General features: G+C 37.8%; 1 protein-coding gene across 2 annotated transcripts; it reads right to left on the bottom strand.

Annotated features, from left to right (window-relative positions):
- Window positions 1-222: 222 nt before the first annotated feature.
- On the bottom strand, window positions 223-17,351 carry LOC136241459 (arrestin red cell-like). Of its 2 annotated transcripts, none has more exons than XM_066032670.1 (19): window positions 17,182-17,351; window positions 17,016-17,046; window positions 16,905-16,965; window positions 16,791-16,850; window positions 16,703-16,730; window positions 16,166-16,223; window positions 15,996-16,109; window positions 13,833-13,892; window positions 13,720-13,787; window positions 13,606-13,666; window positions 13,478-13,552; window positions 13,341-13,425; window positions 12,872-12,944; window positions 12,747-12,822; window positions 12,401-12,468; window positions 12,252-12,350; window positions 7,382-7,542; window positions 3,214-3,310; window positions 223-463 (listed from the first exon to the last, which is right to left on the bottom strand). In XM_066032670.1, exons 1-19 carry the CDS (start codon window positions 17,289-17,291, stop codon window positions 367-369), a joined length of 1,482 nt encoding a protein of 493 aa, XP_065888742.1. In that variant the 5' UTR covers window positions 17,292-17,351; the 3' UTR covers window positions 223-366. The 2 variants fall into 2 exon arrangements, with proteins under 2 accessions (XP_065888742.1, XP_065888743.1); XM_066032671.1 differs by having other exon boundaries at window positions 17,016-17,129; window positions 17,182-17,321.
- Between the last annotated feature and the right edge of the window lie 726 nt (window positions 17,352-18,077).

Below are 18,077 nucleotides of genomic sequence, written 5' to 3' on the forward strand. Positions count from 1 at the left end.
TAAACCCTGTATACATGTATGATGTGAATAATGGAGAGTGGTTACTGTCACTAGCAGGTAATGATGTACACAACATACCAGCTGGGGTGGTACCAAACTAACCACGAACATTCTGCTTCTGTTATTACAATCATGCATAATAGTTATCATGGCAACATCCATGAACTTCAACTCAGAATTGTATGTGTTATAAAGTTTACCAAAAGGTGAATCTGAGATGGCTCTCTAAGGTGTTTGCTCTATTAGTTTAAGTACTATGACGCTATACTGAACTGAAAAATATTTCTACAAGAAATAAATTATATTTATAGATTAAAAAGAATTAAGAAAATAGAATTGAGTATTCTCCTGTGGTAGGGATATTGTTCATGCATCTGTCTCAGCATTCTCATCAACAGCTCCTGCTATTCTCAACCTCACAAACTCCTCAAATACAAAATCTGTATCATCATCACCTCCACCACTACAGAATGAAATAAAGCACTAGTGGATTATTTGTTTAATGTTATTATACACAACAAATCAATATATGGAAAATACTAAGGGGAATAGCACAACATACCAACCAGTTCAAAGATGTGGAATGCTCTGACTCGTTTTATTGAGCGGTTTTTAGTTTACATATTATGCAAGGCTCAGTGTAGTTGCTAAGTTTAGATGATTTGACAGTAACTAAACTATATTCTAAAATAAATGATATGTAAAACAATCGCTTGGAAAATGCGTGGATGTGTATTTCTACCCACTACATGGGGGGCGTGTCAGCCATTGAGCAGACCACAAAACATGAATATGACAACTAGATGAATAGCTTACAGTTCTAAATACTTATTGTATTAACATAGCGAAGGTTAATGTAGTATTAAAAACCATAGATTCTTTACACTCCAAAAACCAATCCCACAATCAACAGTTCCTGGCATGTGTCAAAACATGATGACTTAGCAATAAAGTTTTGAGAGCTATTTGCCCACGCTATTGAAACCACAATCAATGATCAGATGCTAGTGTATAAAACAAATAAGTGAGTGCTCTGTAGTTCTTTCACTTATCAAGTGAGTGTGCCTAGAGTGATATTTTATAGTTATAACATGCTTACAAGAGATATGACAAAAGTATACACACAAGCGCCACAGGCATGAGTGCATATATTTTGTCATATCCCGAGTAATCATGTTATAACTGTTATATTCCACACCCCAGTAGATGAAACGATTACACATAGCAAGGTATAGTAAAACAGCACCTGCTCAGTATAGACATCCTTGATGGATCAGACGTTTTAGATTCTTTAGTGGTGCCACGCCTATCTACTCGCGATTAGTGAAGGAGACAAAAGTTAGTGCAGGAGACAAGAGTTCGTTGAAAATCCTCTTTGCTCAGATGAATGATTCTAGGTTCTTGTCAGTATTAGAGGCTTGAAATCCTTGATGGATCAGGCGTTTTAAATTCTATAGCGGTGCCACACCCATCTACTTGCGATTATTGAAGTTAGTGAAGGAGACAAGAGTTCATCGAAAATTGCTCAGGTGAATAATTGTTAATTGATTTAGGCGAAGATTTAGGTGCTTACTATTAGAGACTTGTTTACCGTTTAGATAAGGATTTTGCGGAATGCGTGAAGTTACACCATATATGGTAAGCATAGCCACAAAGCATGGTATATCAGTTATATACCACAGCACAGCACTTTTGGTCTCAACCACAGGTGTGGTATATATAAAACTTATACCCGGGATTTGCTTATATATATATATATAATATATATACCATGATCACGTGAAACTTCAAAGGCACCGCTGGTTGCATATAGGGCATATACACCCCAACCCACAGGTGAGTATATATATACCTACCTGAGGTGAGTACATATATACTCACCGAGGTAAGTATATATATACCCACCTGGTATGTCACGTGACACATAACTGTGTCACAATTACAGGCTGATAGTCCGACATGGGTGGGCGACGCCCACGCTAGCACGACTAATCACCCAGATGACTCAGGCTAATAGCCTTCGTCACGCTAGGCGATCAATCACCCCAGCCAGTAAGAGTCCACCCACTGGACTCATTTTATAACCATACCTAGCGACTTCGATGATGGGTGGCAGCAAGTAACGTTGCTCCTACGTTTGTTGATATGAACGGACAAGTCCTGGTGATATACGGAGATATGTTTACTAAGTCCCACAATCAATTTGATTCTTCATTGTGAGAACGTTTCCAGCGTGTCTACCATGCAAAACTATGGCGAATTACGTGTAAGTATATACTTTAAGTTGGTTTGGGTTGTTAGTAAGTAATGTAGTGTGGATTAATTTAGAAACATGGTATATATCATATGAACCATGGCTCACTTCGGTGTTTGCCTCGGCGTTTATCAACAGTAAACTTCCTCTGACTTCGGAGTCGGGGTGTATATAAGTGCAATACACCTCGTAGCCATGGTTTATATATTACATATACCACACCTGTGGTTGAGATCAAAAGCGCTGCGCTGTGGTATATAACTGATATACCACGCTTTGTGGCTACGCTTACCATATATGGTGTAACTTCACACATTCCACAAAATCCTTATCTAAATGGTAAACAAGTCTCTAATAACAAGCGCATAAATCAACCAACAATTATTCACCTCAGGAACTGGAACAAGTTTCGATGAACTCTTGTCTCCTTCGTGGATAACTCACTAATCGCGACTATGTGGGCGTGGCACCATTAAAAGTGTAAAACGTCTGATCCATCAAGAATTTCTATTGATTTCCATCTCCAGGAGGTGCTGTTTCACTATAACTTACTATCTATAGTCGTTTTCATCTACTGGGGTATAGAATATAACAGTTATAACATGATTACTCGGGATATGACTAAATATACACACTCTCACTCTCGTGAATCGTGCGTATATTTTAGTCATATCTCTCGTAAGCGTGTTATAACTATAAAATATACATCCATTGGGCTTGCAGTCCTTGGGTGTATATGTCAGCAAAATCCCTCACAGCCATGGTATAACTATTACATGGCCCTACTATATACCTCATGAATGTTACACTGATGTCCTACACTTTAAAGGTTTTGTGTATAGTGAAAGTGGTGAACTGGGACCGAAACCTATTCAGCTGAATGCAATTATATTTCTAGGGGTGGGGGTACACTCTGATAAGCACGTTTCATGTTAATTTTGTAATCATTATTGACTTACGTGTCAAACGTTATCAGATTGTGGTCTACTACTCCATGTATAGAAGATGTATCAAATGGTTTATCCTCCATTGCGGAAACTGACATTGCTGTGGCACCTGTGTAGTGACATGTGTACAGTTATACAATGACAACATGTTAACAATATGTGTATAGATGACTGCAACATTTTGATATCTTTTTGCATACCAGCCATGTCTAACAGACCTCTTTTGCAACTCAGCTGTTAGCAAGTGGCAAGCCCCACTCTAATACAACAGTCTCTCTAACACATTTTTGTGTCGTAACAAAACTCACTTTATGCATATTCACTTCTACAACATTTTCAAAAAAAAAACTCTATTGTTATAACTAAGATGAACAAAAATTGAAAATTTTAAAAGGGGAATAGGGATCGCTGAAAAAAGCCACAAAACAAGAAGGGATCGCTTGGGTGGTAAAGTAAACCACAAATCCCTATTTTGACTCTGTGTCATAAATTTAGTTACGTGCATGCTATGTCATTTTGAAGTGAGTCAAAGTAGGGATTTGTGGTTTACACTACCACCCCAGCAATCCCTTCTTGTTTCATGACTATCCCTATTCCCCTTTAAAATTTTTATTCATCTAGTTTGTGTACATTTTATTAATCCAGCAATGGGTTTGTTTTATTGATAATGATAATTGTTGTAAATACATATAGCAATTTACATTATATTAGTGGTTGTCAACTTCAGTGTAAGCTTTGTTATCAGACACACTTGACTGCATTATTCATTATTAAAGTATTTACCTGATTGTGGACAAGACTATACATGTACATTACACACATTCCTAATATTGAACAGCTGTTGTCTTGCTACATGTGTCAGGACACTTATACCATTGTAGTATCTTCATGCAGTGTTCATGAATACTCACCAGATGGTGGGCTAGCTACTAGTCACAAGACATGGAACTCTGACAAGGATATAAATTAGCCATTCAGTGTTTGTGCTTTTATCATTTCAGCCAAGACTGTACACAATAAGAATCATGCAGGTTTTCCAGGGGTGCATAAACTACAATTATTATAAGACTACAGTGAAATCTACAGTGAAATCTATACTGCAGACATTTATGAATGCATATGGTTTCCCACAAACAATACTGATGTAGCATCTACAAATAAATTAAATTGTGTCACATATACATCATAATACAGTTAGTCTGTAGACTGTACAGTAGCTAATCTATATGCACACACATCATTCACAACAACAAAGTCAGATAGTGTGTAGCTGTGTAAACCGGGGGTTTAGAAAACCCGGACCGGACCGGACCAGGTCAACTTCTTCAAGTAAGCCAATTCACACAATAGCTGTAACATACAATTCACGCAATAGCTAGCTATAACATACACTCTTCACCTTGTAGCCACTCTGCCAAGTAAATAATTAGCTAGCTACGATGGCTCAGACTGCAACAGCGATCACGCACGAAACTTCATCCACAATAAAACAACCTAGCCAAGCTATTAAAATACTTTCTACTACATTACACTACACAATCGCTACAAAGCTACAAGCTCTTTCTGCTGTACTCAACTGTTACACACACTAGCGACCGCCCAAATTTATTAGAATCGTGATATACAAAGTGAAAGGAACTAAGATAACAGCAAACCTTCAAACTTATGTAAAGGAATGGTCATGGATGACTGGCTAAACTAAGAAAGGTAAGCTAGTGCCCATGCAGGGTAGCTATAATGAAGATTTCTGTAGTAAGGTTTTGTTCTATTTAAAGCTTACCTTGACATGTAGCTATAAATACTCCATTACTCATTCATCACTACCGAAATAAATTCAGAGGTTTGCTGTTATCTTAGTTCCTTTCACTTTGTGTATCACGATTCTAATAAATTCGGGCGGTTACTAGTGTGTGTAACAGTTGAGTACAACAGAAAGAACTTGTAGCTTTGTGGCGATTGTGTAGTGTAATGTAGTAGAAAGTATTTTAATAGCTTGGTTAGGTTGTTTTATCGTGGATGAAGTTTCGTGCGCGATCGCTGTTGCAGTCTGAGCCATCGTAACTAGCTGATTATGTTCTTGGCAGAGTGGCTACAAGGTGAAGAGTGTATGTTATAGCTAGCTATTGCGTGAATTGTATGTTACAGCTATTGTGTGAATTGGCTTACTTGAAGAAGTTGACCTGGTCCGATCCGGTCTGGGTTTTCTAAACCCCGTGTAAACCATGGGTTATCAGCAGCACAAAGACATGTGATTAATGTGGTCAGACAATTATGTTCTCACAAATAGTTTAAATTAATTTTAACAAGACTAATATACTGACTCCTGCAACTTTAGGTTTTGTGGGAAAGGAAATATGATTTATGGAAACTATATTCATAGCAATGAATAATCTCTGGTATCAGCACTATCACTTGAGTCTTCGTTATGTCTCTGAGAGAGCGCTTGTATGGTCGCTCATAGCAAATCACGATTGTGCACTACAGGAAGAAGTAGGCTATACTCACCATGCAGAGATGCTATGCACAATCTTCTAAGTGTAAGAAGTGCTGTTACAGCTTTCAGTCTTGACTAAAACTACAACAAAGCCCAAAGGAACTCACACTACGGAATCCTGTAATTTTATTGTTATACAGCTTCTTTAGTATACGGAGCTGCTGCCAGTAGTGAATGGCGAAGAGAACTTAGAAAAATTTTGAGGTGTAGGGTGGTTGGGGATCTGTGGAATACGGGCTTATTAGTAGGTCATGGACACGCAGAAGGACTCAGTAAGCATGGCTATATAGTTTTTTAGTGCGAAGGTGAATAACTTTTGCTGTACATGAGTGAAACAAAATAATAATATGAAGAACAATATAAAGATGAACAAAACGGCAAATTTCAGTTTTGTCCCAAATACACATACTGTTTCCTTTTCACTTGATACTTACTAGTGGACCAATACTCATTGCAAATAACCACCAGAGGGTGGTTTTGAGTTGGGGGATACTTTCCAAGGTGGTTTTTAGGCGTGCGTTCTATTAGAGTTTTAGCAAAAAACATGGGCGATCCCTATTATGAACCCACTATAGTAGTTCATGATTAGATAAAAACTTTAGTTCAAGAGGCACTACTATCTAGTCACAAAGTGTTTGGATAAGTTTGTTAAGAAACATTCCATTTACATACAGAGCTCTGTATTTGATAAGGCGATGTGGTGCTCCATTGGCCCAGTGTGAACACAAAATGACCCACACAAGTCATGGCTTCTGCTCCAATTTTCTCAGCAATAGTTCAGTTTTGTGACTAATACACATCAAACATAAGCTGAATGGCCCAGTGGTATACTACTGGTGGAGCAGTAGATGTTTGGGTTGGGCCAGTTTGGGTCGATATACTTATCAAAAGCCCTGCTATCTTTTACTCTACAAGAATGTATATCTAAACCTACCATTACAAAATACCCCATTGGGACAGTGTCACTTCTAACGAACTCTACTAAGAGAGATGTACAGCTTTCAGTGTTGGCTCAATAGTTATGACCGTATGGAAGTCACTAGGTCAAATCCTTGGTAGTTATTCTATTAAATTGAGCATTTCAAATGTTTTGTCATTACCCATGTTGGTTGTTAGAATGTAGCTTTCATTCAGTACCTCACAGATAGTAGACTGTCTAGTAAGTGTGACAGTCAAAACTAAAAACCTTGAAGGTCACAAATAGTGGTTAAAGAAAATGGATAAAGCATGTACACGTTATTAAAGAAAAATCTGGATTTTTAAAGGGATCTATATGGTATCACACCAAATTTGGAATGGGAGGTGACCTAGAAGCTTATCAGTGTTTCTGTCTGGCCACTATATAGCAAGCTGAAAATCAGTTCCGGTGTAACCCATGTATTCAAAGTCTGAAATTTAACAAAAATCATACCACCTCATTATAGTGAATATAAAATACGTCCCAAACATAACTATTAACCTCATTAACAAGATTATTTCATTATTGAGTCCCATATGTGGATTCAGTAACGAAGCTTCATATATAGCACATTTTCAAATCTCAGATATCCAAGCACCCTGTTAATCCAAACCCCAAAAGAGACTGTCAATTAAGTATTTTGCTGCTACGTTGTACTAGAATAATTGAAAGGATAGCAACGGACAATTATCTGTGCTACACTACACCTACATGAGTAGTACAATTACCTCCAGTTGCCCCAACTGTACTATCAGCAGGATCATCAACTGGTTGCTGATCAACACTCTTGATCGTTGATTTACGTCTCGGCAGAGTCACCATGCCACAAATGACCTTGTGTTCCGGCTCTGGATGAGTCAAAGTGAACGGCAATTCCATAGTGAGGTCACTACATGTAATAACATAACATAAAGGCAAACCTTAATGAGGTTACATCACAGAGGCCTACATACAACATTAAAGCAGAACCTTGAGCCAAAGTTAACTTTACTGATTAGACCAGTTAATTTAATGTGAAAGCATTTAAATTGCTCTGGTATTTGTTATTGTGCAATACTGGATAGTGTTGCACCGATATGAAATTTTGCCGATATTCCGATAACCGATATTAAATAATGTTTTCAAGCCGATAAATGTAGCCGATCCGATATAGCAAAACATATCTATTTTGCAGCAATTTTTACTAGAAATTTTGATTGTGAAAGACTAATTTAGCTTGTTTATAGCAGCAGTATCGCTACAACAGCTGACAGTACACTGAAGCAGTAATAACAACATTCGTGATGCAAGAAAAGTAACTAAATGCATTTGTAAACATCATTCGGTGTACATGATCATGTATTTTTAAATACATAGCAATATCTATATCTACTGCTTTTTTCATTGTGGTGCCAATCCGATACCGATATACAAAAAACAAGCCGATACATGGTTTTTCCGATAACCGATCCGATTATCGGCGCAACACTAATACTGGATGCTGTGGTTAGCTATGAAAATGTACAGAAACCATTGGGAAGCAGACAAAAATGGGCATTAAACCCTTTCTTACACAAAAATTAAAACAGCATGGAAAACTACATTAATTTCTACAATTGATGGTGGTTGCCTGCTGTTTCTAGGTATAGCAATTGGTGAGTTATGAGTAGCTGAAGTTGAAAACGTCTGGCAAAATAGTTGTCTAGTCACTCTAGTGACAAAGCATGCAAGCAGGTGCTTGTTTGTATGTTTATATAGAATACCAACACTGAAACAAGTGTTAGGATCATGTGGATAGAGTTTGCTGATCATCTCACTAAACATGGTGTTTGCTTGTTGGCCCATCATTTGATGCAATCCATTTACAGTGGAACGTCGATTATCCAAACTCTCAATTATCTGAACACCAAATCGACTGCTCAAGTAGAGTATTTTGTCAACAAGTGTATGCTTTATTAGAGTAGTTGAACAAAGCTCTGTATATAAATGTATGGAAGTTCGATTTTACATACTGTTCGATTATATGAACCCCAATTAGTTCAGATAATCGAGGTTCCACTGTAATACTCTTAGTTGATTACTTCTAAGCTTTGTCAATCAGTTCTGGTTTCTTCAAGTACAAACTCACGATTATCAGCTATGGAAAGCATTGTTCAGCAAAATCTTAAACTTAGCGGCTCTATAACTTGCTCATCCTTTACCCTATTCACACCAGACAACCACGAAGTAAAAGAGAAATTAATGTAGTTTCCTTCTATGTACAGAGAATTGGAACATACCATATATTTTGTAAGTAATGGAGATTTAACCATCGATTATCATTGTTTTCCCAATGGCTTCAATACAGTTTCATGGGCATCCATAGCATCCGGTTGTTACGTCATACGCAATTAATACTAACTGCATTTTTAAGGTCCTGGTCTAATATAAATTTGACAGGTGGCTTTTCTTTTGAACATGCAACTGAAAATTGCAGGTTAACTTTATTACCAGACATAATATAACAAGTATAAGAAATTTTATGTTTGAGTAGTGATCATAGAAATAAAAAGCAAGGAAACAATGGAGGTCATCTATACTTATAGTTATACTCAGTCACATTATGTGCATTATGTCTGGCCGGCGCCATTCTTTCCTTTAATGCAGTATGCATGCCCCAGCTATCAATTACTAGAAAGCGTTGTTGCCATTTTGTTTTGTTTTCAGCTTTGTTCCACCCATTATATGGCCTGTAGCATTATATGCCCTGTAGCATTACAAATGAAAAAAGTGTCTCTGTAATCAATCCAGTCACTATGGAAATGGTAATTAAACATGTACCCCTACTATCAATTAGTGGGGAACAAACGGCTTCATTTTCAGGTATTTTCTACTCGTTATACAGCGTTACAAACAAAGACCAGTATGGGAAACACTTCTGCAATCAATCTACTCATTATAGAAATTTCTGACAATTCTTGTAACAGGCAGCTTGCCCTTAAGCCACTGCAGGTTACTGTGAACCAACATCTCCGAGGCAGTGGAGAAAGAAATGGGACACAAAGGAGGACAAAGGAAAGTCTGTAATGCATGCACTGTAGCTGCTGCGGCTGGTGAAAAGGCACATCTTAGACTGAAGTGACATTGAACAGTGAAGAAATCAAGCCTGTAGCATTACTTGGATGAAGGTATCAGTTAGTAGAAAATTGAAAATTTTAAAATTTCATAGAAACTTGTTGGAAGAGTTTGGGATTGATCTGGAGGCATTTTTGGGCTTGGTGATGTTTAGCCAACACCACCAAGCTGTTTGTGAGTCTGTGCTTGGGAGATATTGAAGGACAAGAAAGCCAAAACCTCCAAGATCCCTACTATACAGTACTACTGTGCTGTAGTATATTGGGGAGATGAGCACAAATGTGGCTTTGTTTCTGGCTATGTTCTGCCTGTTATATAGCATTACAAGCACAATAAAAATCAATCCAGTCACTACAGACGATTCTCATGACACAGTAGAAGCCATAACACACTACTCACAAATCAACACCTATGTGGTAGTGGAGAAAGAAACGGGACACAAAAACAGATGTCAAAGATCAATCCATGATGTTGGTGAAAAAGCATGTCTTGGCCCAATGTGGCTTCAAGCCTGTAACGTTAACCATAATGGTTGGCTAGAGGCAACAGGTAGTCGGTCAGTCAGTTTGTAGTTATCCGAACACCTGTGTGCCAGTTAAACCATAAAAGTGTTCACATAAGTGAATTTGCTTGCATAAATGAAGCCCATTCATTTATAAACAGAGTTCTGTTCAACTACTCTAATAGAACATACATTAACTCTAATAGAACATTCATCTATTGGCAAAAACTCTAATAGAGCAGTCACGTATACTGTTCGGATAATTGAGGGTTCAGATAATCAAGATTCAGATAATAGAGATCCTACTGTACTACCACTGTAGGTACCTACTCACTTGCCAATCCATTGCAATCACTTTTTTTATAAATTTACAATTATTTACACAAGTACACAAAAACTTTGGAATTTTTCTGACTTTGGGTGATTTGCTTGTATATTCCTCCAACTTTAGCTCAGGGGTACTACTGATGATAATGGGTAAACTGTATCATTACTGTGCCAATAACCAGAAAACAGGTGATCCAGAATGGGAATTGATGCCATTCTGTGGTAGCTAGATAGCTTGCTAGCTACAATCAAGTGCAATCCAGCGAGCCAGTCAATTTATCCCACTCGCGACTCCCCCAGTCTTCTCTCCAGTGCACAGGAATGGGACTTATTTCATCAGTAAGTCAGTTTTTTTGGCAAACATTCACATACCATCATAATTTGCAACACGAATTTCCATTTATTTGAAATCCACTTGGACTTCAAAATATGTACTCTTCAAAATTAAAATCCTTCGAAATTCAGAGTTTGCTTATTGTGTTAAATTTTCTGCTTCAAAAATAACCCGCTATACGGTAAGAAGTGTTATATCCCTACCGTCAAGATACCATAACGGAAATGCACAGTAGAGATATAACACTTCTTATTGTTTTACTGTGATTTAATATCATGCACTACTTGTTTCAGTACTTTTAATCGATGTACTATGGTCTCTACTCTGGTTGAAAATTCCATATATTTTTTGTGTACTTGTTCGTAAACCTTTTGCAAATAATTATTATGACTGGTGAACCCACGCATACCGCATCAAAAGAAAGAAATGGCACCGCGTGCCCCAGTTATATCCATTATCATCTGAAAAGTGAAGTACCCATTTATGCTTCATTGTCAGCTATGTTCAACCCGTTACACAACATTATGAATCAAGAACTGTTTGATAAGCACAATCCATGCATACCGCATCAAAAAAGAGAAATGGCACCACACACCCCAGTTATATCAACTATCGTCTGAAAAATGAAGTATCCATTACATTTTGTGGTCAGCTATGTTCAACCCGTTACACAGCATTACGAATCAAAAACTGCTCGAAAAGCACCTCTGCAATCAAAGTAACCAGTCCCACTATGAAAAATACGGGCAGTTTCCATTATGAAGGGAAGCCATTATGTGCTACAGCTAAATCGACACTTTTCGCTGTCAGCAAAGATGAATGGGACACAAAGGAGAAGTCCATGAAGAATTCATTGTGCACACTGCGGTATGCCAAAAGGCACCTCTCGGGCTGAAGCGATGTCAAACAGTGGAGAAATCAAACCCATAGCCTTAGCTGTTATCGAGTTGTGCTGCATCAGCCAGTCAACTACTTAGTTACTCAGTCAGTAGAAAATTCCAATAGTATGAATCACATTATAGTGACAATGGGAACACATGTTGCTTGACGTATTCAACCAACTGACCATAAAACCTACCTAGACACTACGAGCTCCTAATAAAGAAAAAACTAACTTTGTTACTGTATCAAAAGTATTCAAAACATTAGACTCCTGTAGGATACTGTAATTTGTAGTTGACTTAATAGCTTTTGCTAATACAATGAAATCAACTCTGACCTGGTCACCTAAGGAGGTAGCTACATTAAGCAGTTCCTTTATACAAAAATGACACATTTTGGGGATATTCACATTGGAGGCGACCTCATTATAAAGTGAACAGGTCTCAGTACAGCAAGTTACCTCCCAAATGAGACAATACAGCGAATCTTCACGTTGTAGTGTACAATGATGCCAGCTCTCTCCCTCACTTCTTTATTCTCATCATCACCTTGAGGAAATCTACACACAAACAACATGAAGACCATGTTAGCCCTCAAAGACCAACTTACATTGAGGAGGAAGCCAGACAAGTGTCTTCATGCTTTATCTGTCCATCCAGGGCCAGTCCACGTTTGCTCTACACCACAAGAAAAGTTATTATGTTTTATGTTTCTGTTACTATTCCTAATTTCTGTAAAATGAGCTGTAACTTCAACTGAATCGAAATTCTTTTATTTTGGAGTGAACAGCCCTAAGCTTTCACCACATTGCCATAGTACACAAAGAATCATGGAGGATAATTATGTAGAAATTGTGCAAATAAGGCAATCCTAGAATTTACGCTGAAGCTTATTTTGACTGCTTCACAAAACTTGAACCTCACACAAACAGTATAACCCTCTATACTGCACTCACTCTATTGTCTGCCAGAAGTGGAGTGATGTCGTAGGTGCGTTGCATTGACCCACCTTGGTGTAAGGGAAACCCTTCCCTGTATAATTCAATAGTGCTCACTAACAAGACAAGAATGTTACACTCACTCTGATTCCAGTGAGGCAACATCACACTTGTACTCTGACTGTGCAAACAGACACAAGTAGGCTAGTTGTCGTACTATATAAGGAAACATGAATACACACAGTGACACATACAGCAACATGCAGCAGGAATATTCTAAATTTTAGAGCTCAAAATAAATTAAACGTCTTCCATACATCTCGTATTGAGATTATGTATGTAGCCATAGGATTTTAAGCCTTTGCTGGACCACACTCAGCACAGATTGATTGATTCACACTGCAGTTTATTCCTGTTAGGTAAGTAGTGTTATGGAGTGTTAAATTAATGCTAGGGGATCCTTCCTTAATAATGGGGGGGGGGGGGGGTACTTCATGTTGTCTTGCAACATCCAAAACCTTTTTTTTGATCAAAATGATAGTTGCTCCATGACTTTTAGTTGAGTTTACAAATCTTGGTTCTATTTCTACTGCATTACTATTATGTCCTTACCTGTGATACGAATTTTCTTTATTGTTTTAGATGATCCATTTCTGATGGATACATTAACTCTAATGGGCTCTCCATGATAGTAAGTCTGTGGGTAATTCAGTATCCTCAGCTTAGTAAAGATGATAGCTATCACTTACACCCTTATCAAGGTTAGCTTCAACTTGCAAAGGACGAGAGCTAAGCAAGAAGTCTTTCTTAACTTCAAGAGATGGCTAACAAAAATCATTTATAAACAACCATTATCTTACAACAATAAAAAGCCTACTCTGTTTGTCCGTGTCACTGGTGCATGGGTAATCTTTTTAATAGCCAGTCTAACTGAGTTCCTAGCAACAAAAACAGTTTAACAGTTAACAGAAAGCTAAACACCATAAGGTACCTTTTTTCAATCTTGTCTGAAGGATGCTTGCCCACAAAAACTCGTAAGAAGAAATCTATCCCACATGGCTAAGGTAGTAAATTTTGCAAAATGTTATTCTTTTAAGCACTCACCTTGTCAACATCATTGGCTCCAGGTTGTAGTGTGATGGAGGATGGCAGACCTGGTTTAAGCTATAAGGAAAAAAAGTAAACAATTTTTTAAAATATATTACTACAGCCTTATTCAACAAAGTGTCAGAACCTTGGCATTACATGGCAAAAAAAAGTTCAGACCAGGTGGTGACTGATCATGCAAGGAAAGTGTCTACCAGTCTATTCACACTGTCCCGACTTGGGCCAACCCGGACTACCAAACTTAAGCCAGCTCTTGTTCACACTATTGCTCAAGAAGCAGGCTGGGGGTTGTGCATGCTGAATTATAATAAGCTAGAGCAAGTACACAGTGTATACTTCATTTAGGTGTTTAATAAAAACTTTACTGAAATTGTATCAATGACAATGACACACAAAGACTAAGCTGTAAGATGGTACAACCACTGTACTAAAGCTAGTGGGTGCACCTTTTGCTAATGACAGTAGAACAAAACGGCTGATGTCATTCCAATAGGAACCAGTAGCTTTATGCATGGGTACTGACCATTACAAGGCCAGTGGTCATATCTTGCTAACTCTACACTATTTCTTTGTGATTTATTTGGAAGGTTTTCTCTTACACAAGTACATTAGTAACCAAACTACTGTGGCAGTCAGCCAGTTTGCCTCAAGCTTCACTGCTGCAGTACTGTTTCCTGGGCATAGCATCAATGATCTTCATGGCATCATCATTAATAGTTTTTAACCCCTTATAGTCCAAAAGCTGATATTTACAGTAGGTTTTGGGTGTTCAAAACTGAATCAATTTCAAGTAGAAAGCCACATATTGTAGGCAAGGTGATGGTCGTTTGTTATTCTACAATCACACATAAAATAAAGCATGATTAATACACTACAATAATATGTGAACAGTTTACGTAAAAACTAAAGAGTACTTTCGATATGAAGTAAAGTACAGTAGACATCTTCTTCACATAAATAAAGTAGCATTTGTTATGTGACGCTCCACTGTCTCCAATGGATTCAGTAGCACATACAGTGATTATTTCAATGCCACAACACTACTATGGTTGAGGATACAGCAACACTGTACACCAATGGCAGACAATTATTAAGGAATCATTGAATTCTTATGCTGATCTACAGAGGTCATGTTTGCCAGTTGCATCGATACTTGGTATTATTGTATCAGGTTAGTGATATGCAAGGTAGCGAAATATGTTTAACATTTTATCAAGCTCTCTGGGGGTTATGCGTGAAAGCCTAAATATCCGCTTTTGGTAGATAACAATTGAAGATTCTAATGAAAGTTACGAAGTTTTGTGAATTTAGGTCGACCAAGCACTGTTAACTACAGGAGCCACACTCAAGGCAAGTTGCACCTGTAGTAAATACTACCCAAAGTGACAAAACCATTGCAAAACTCTATAGCGTGTAACTATTTAGTCTATGATCACCTGACCAATACATATTGGCATACCAGCACTACTACTACGGCGTAGATAGTCTCAAGGTTGCTACTATGGTGTAAATAGTCTCATGGTGCCGACCCTAAAAAAAGGTATGAGAAAACTGTGTACAAAAAGTTTGAACTCTGGAGTGTTTATTGGATGATGTTTATGTGCTACGTAAGTGTTGTTAACATCATGATAACATCGGTTTAGCCAGATCACCCTTCATCCTGATGGCACTATTTTAATTGTACATTAAAAACAAACCCAACAGAGTGCAGAAGTAATTAACCATTGGAGTGATCTAATTTGAGCCATCAACATTCCGGTAGAAACCTTTTGTCCAGTTTCACCAGCCCCTTTTTGGGATCATGCACAGCGAAACTAATGTGTACTAACCAAGTTGCAATAGACTGTTGACATATGTAACTGCTAGGTAACACATAACGAGCTACTTGTGTACAAAATGTTATGAACTTGTAAACTACAGTATATACACTGATACTATTATGCATTATGTACCACACACAAACCATACACTTTTCTAATCTTCTATGAACAGTCTTTCCAGGCTCTTAAAATAGACATGGCATGTGTGTGAGTGCCATGCAAGTAAATTGTCTCAGCTAGTGATTTTGACCCTTAGAGCCTGGTAAACAATATTCTTGGTCTCAACGTATACAATATAGAGACATCCCACATAGTTCTGAACATAATACACTTAGCTCACCACAAAGATGAAGGGGTAAGCATTATCACCAAGTTTCTTCATTAATCTGATTTGCAGTAGCGTCATCAGCTGAGGCTTCAACTCTTCTGTTGGAGGAAAAACTTGCATACGCTCCTGAAAAGAGGGTGGAGCCACATAAATCACCAAATATATAAAATAGCCACACCCACATCCACAAGATCCCGGCGGAAATTCAATCCAAACACTTCCAAGTCTTCTCTCCCATACCTACATGAATAATATATTTATATGGAACTTCTCTTAAAGAACAAAGGACGCTATACATTTAAATTCTCTATAAAGGACAGTTTCTGAATTCTCTATAAACTACTGACAATACAATTTATCCCTGAAGGACAACCTCCTAAAAATCAGTGTTCATTACATAGAGGTTCCACTGTACAAACTAAGGTCTCATAAAAGTAATAATCGATAGTTCATAATAGCCTGCTATTTTTCCTTACTGCATCAGCAGTTTTGGGAAGCTGCTAAGCAGCTGGTAACTAAAACTAGCTTTAGCGGACTAAATAAATCACATTCTGAGTTTTGAGCTGTCTGCTTAATAAAACAACCTGCAGCTGCAGGAAGAGCAGACGAGAACCTAATAATCAAGTTTATGTAACTTAATGAAAAATAGTATGTGATTAATAAGTGCTAGATTCTTCACATACTCACAAACTGCTGTGTTGATAGCTTAGCAGACATACCTAAATCCACAAAGAAGCTGAGCATAGACTAGAATCAGAACACAACAAAAGCATCAATCAAAATTTGCTACAGTATGTGAGTTAGCACCTTTCCTGTCTTGCTTGCCTTCCTTCTCAAAGTATTCTGGGTCAACGAGCACCACTCCATCTGTAAACAACATTTCTTATATCACAGTAAACAAAACTGGTAAACTAACTGCACCTATTGGTTCTTGCTCGGTAACATGATCGACGAAATCACGTTTCCCCAAATACACTGTTACCTATGTACAATAACTTGTTCAAGCCGTGCTAGCAGATAATATTTCTGTACCTTTCCGTTAGGAGAAGACTTCTTAAAGACCCTAGAAAGGAAAGCCATATGGTGGAATGCACACAATACTTCAGTACAACACTAAACGGCACCACAGCACAATAGCTTTGCTATCTATTTAGAGTACACACGTAGCTACCAAAGGTGCCGCTAACTAACACCTTACCTTGTTCCCGAGGACCCGCCCGACTTTTTTTTCTTCACGGTGGAATCATCATCCTGTATGGACGGCTGTCCAGTGGTCACATCTTGTTCGGTTGGGTCCTTCGCCGCCATCAAAACAAAACTCCCAGAGGTTAGTAAAATATGCTTTTGTATAATTTGGTATTTGTGGTCACGTGATCAGTGGAATGCACAAGGTAAGAGTTCTGCAGCATCATTACATACTCTAGATTGGCTTGACTGCTGACTCGTAACGAGTTGTCAAAGCTTGCATCTCTTTTGTTCGTGCAAAACACTCTAATAGAACGCACAGTACACAAATGTCTCAGCAACCAAGCCGTCTCTAACATTTTAAATGCTGGCTTTACTACACACTGCAGTTTAAGTGTATGCTGACAGCATAGTTGGCTATCTACAGTAGTTATTAGATAGCAATATAGTGCATGTCAGTTTGCGGCCAGAGCCTACAACTAGCTGTATAAATGAATGAATTTGTTGTAGTGTAGGATATAATTTGTGCATTGATGACTATAGAGTGGCTGTGGTAATTAAGAGTCACTTAGTTAAAAACACCGCTATCACCTAATACAGTGACCCCAATATTTCACACTACTTGTAGGGAAAGGTGTAACCATATGTTACATTATCCTAAAATTTCAAAATATTTACTTGCCATGTATTAGGAGTTTGATCTTTTCACTGAAACCTTGTAAGTGTTGGTATTATGAGTCATATGGGGGTATTATGAGTCACTATGTTCATAAGGTCATCATTTCATGTCGAATTATGATAAATGTTATGGAAACATTTGCAGCAGCTCTCAGTAAAGATTGTCAAAACACCTTAGTTAACTTAGTACATACACTTCATGTCTTTTTCCTGCTCACTACATGGTAAGGG

This window comes from Dysidea avara, chromosome 12 (assembly GCF_963678975.1).
Source record: "Dysidea avara chromosome 12, odDysAvar1.4, whole genome shotgun sequence".
NCBI lineage: Eukaryota > Metazoa > Porifera > Demospongiae > Dictyoceratida > Dysideidae > Dysidea > Dysidea avara.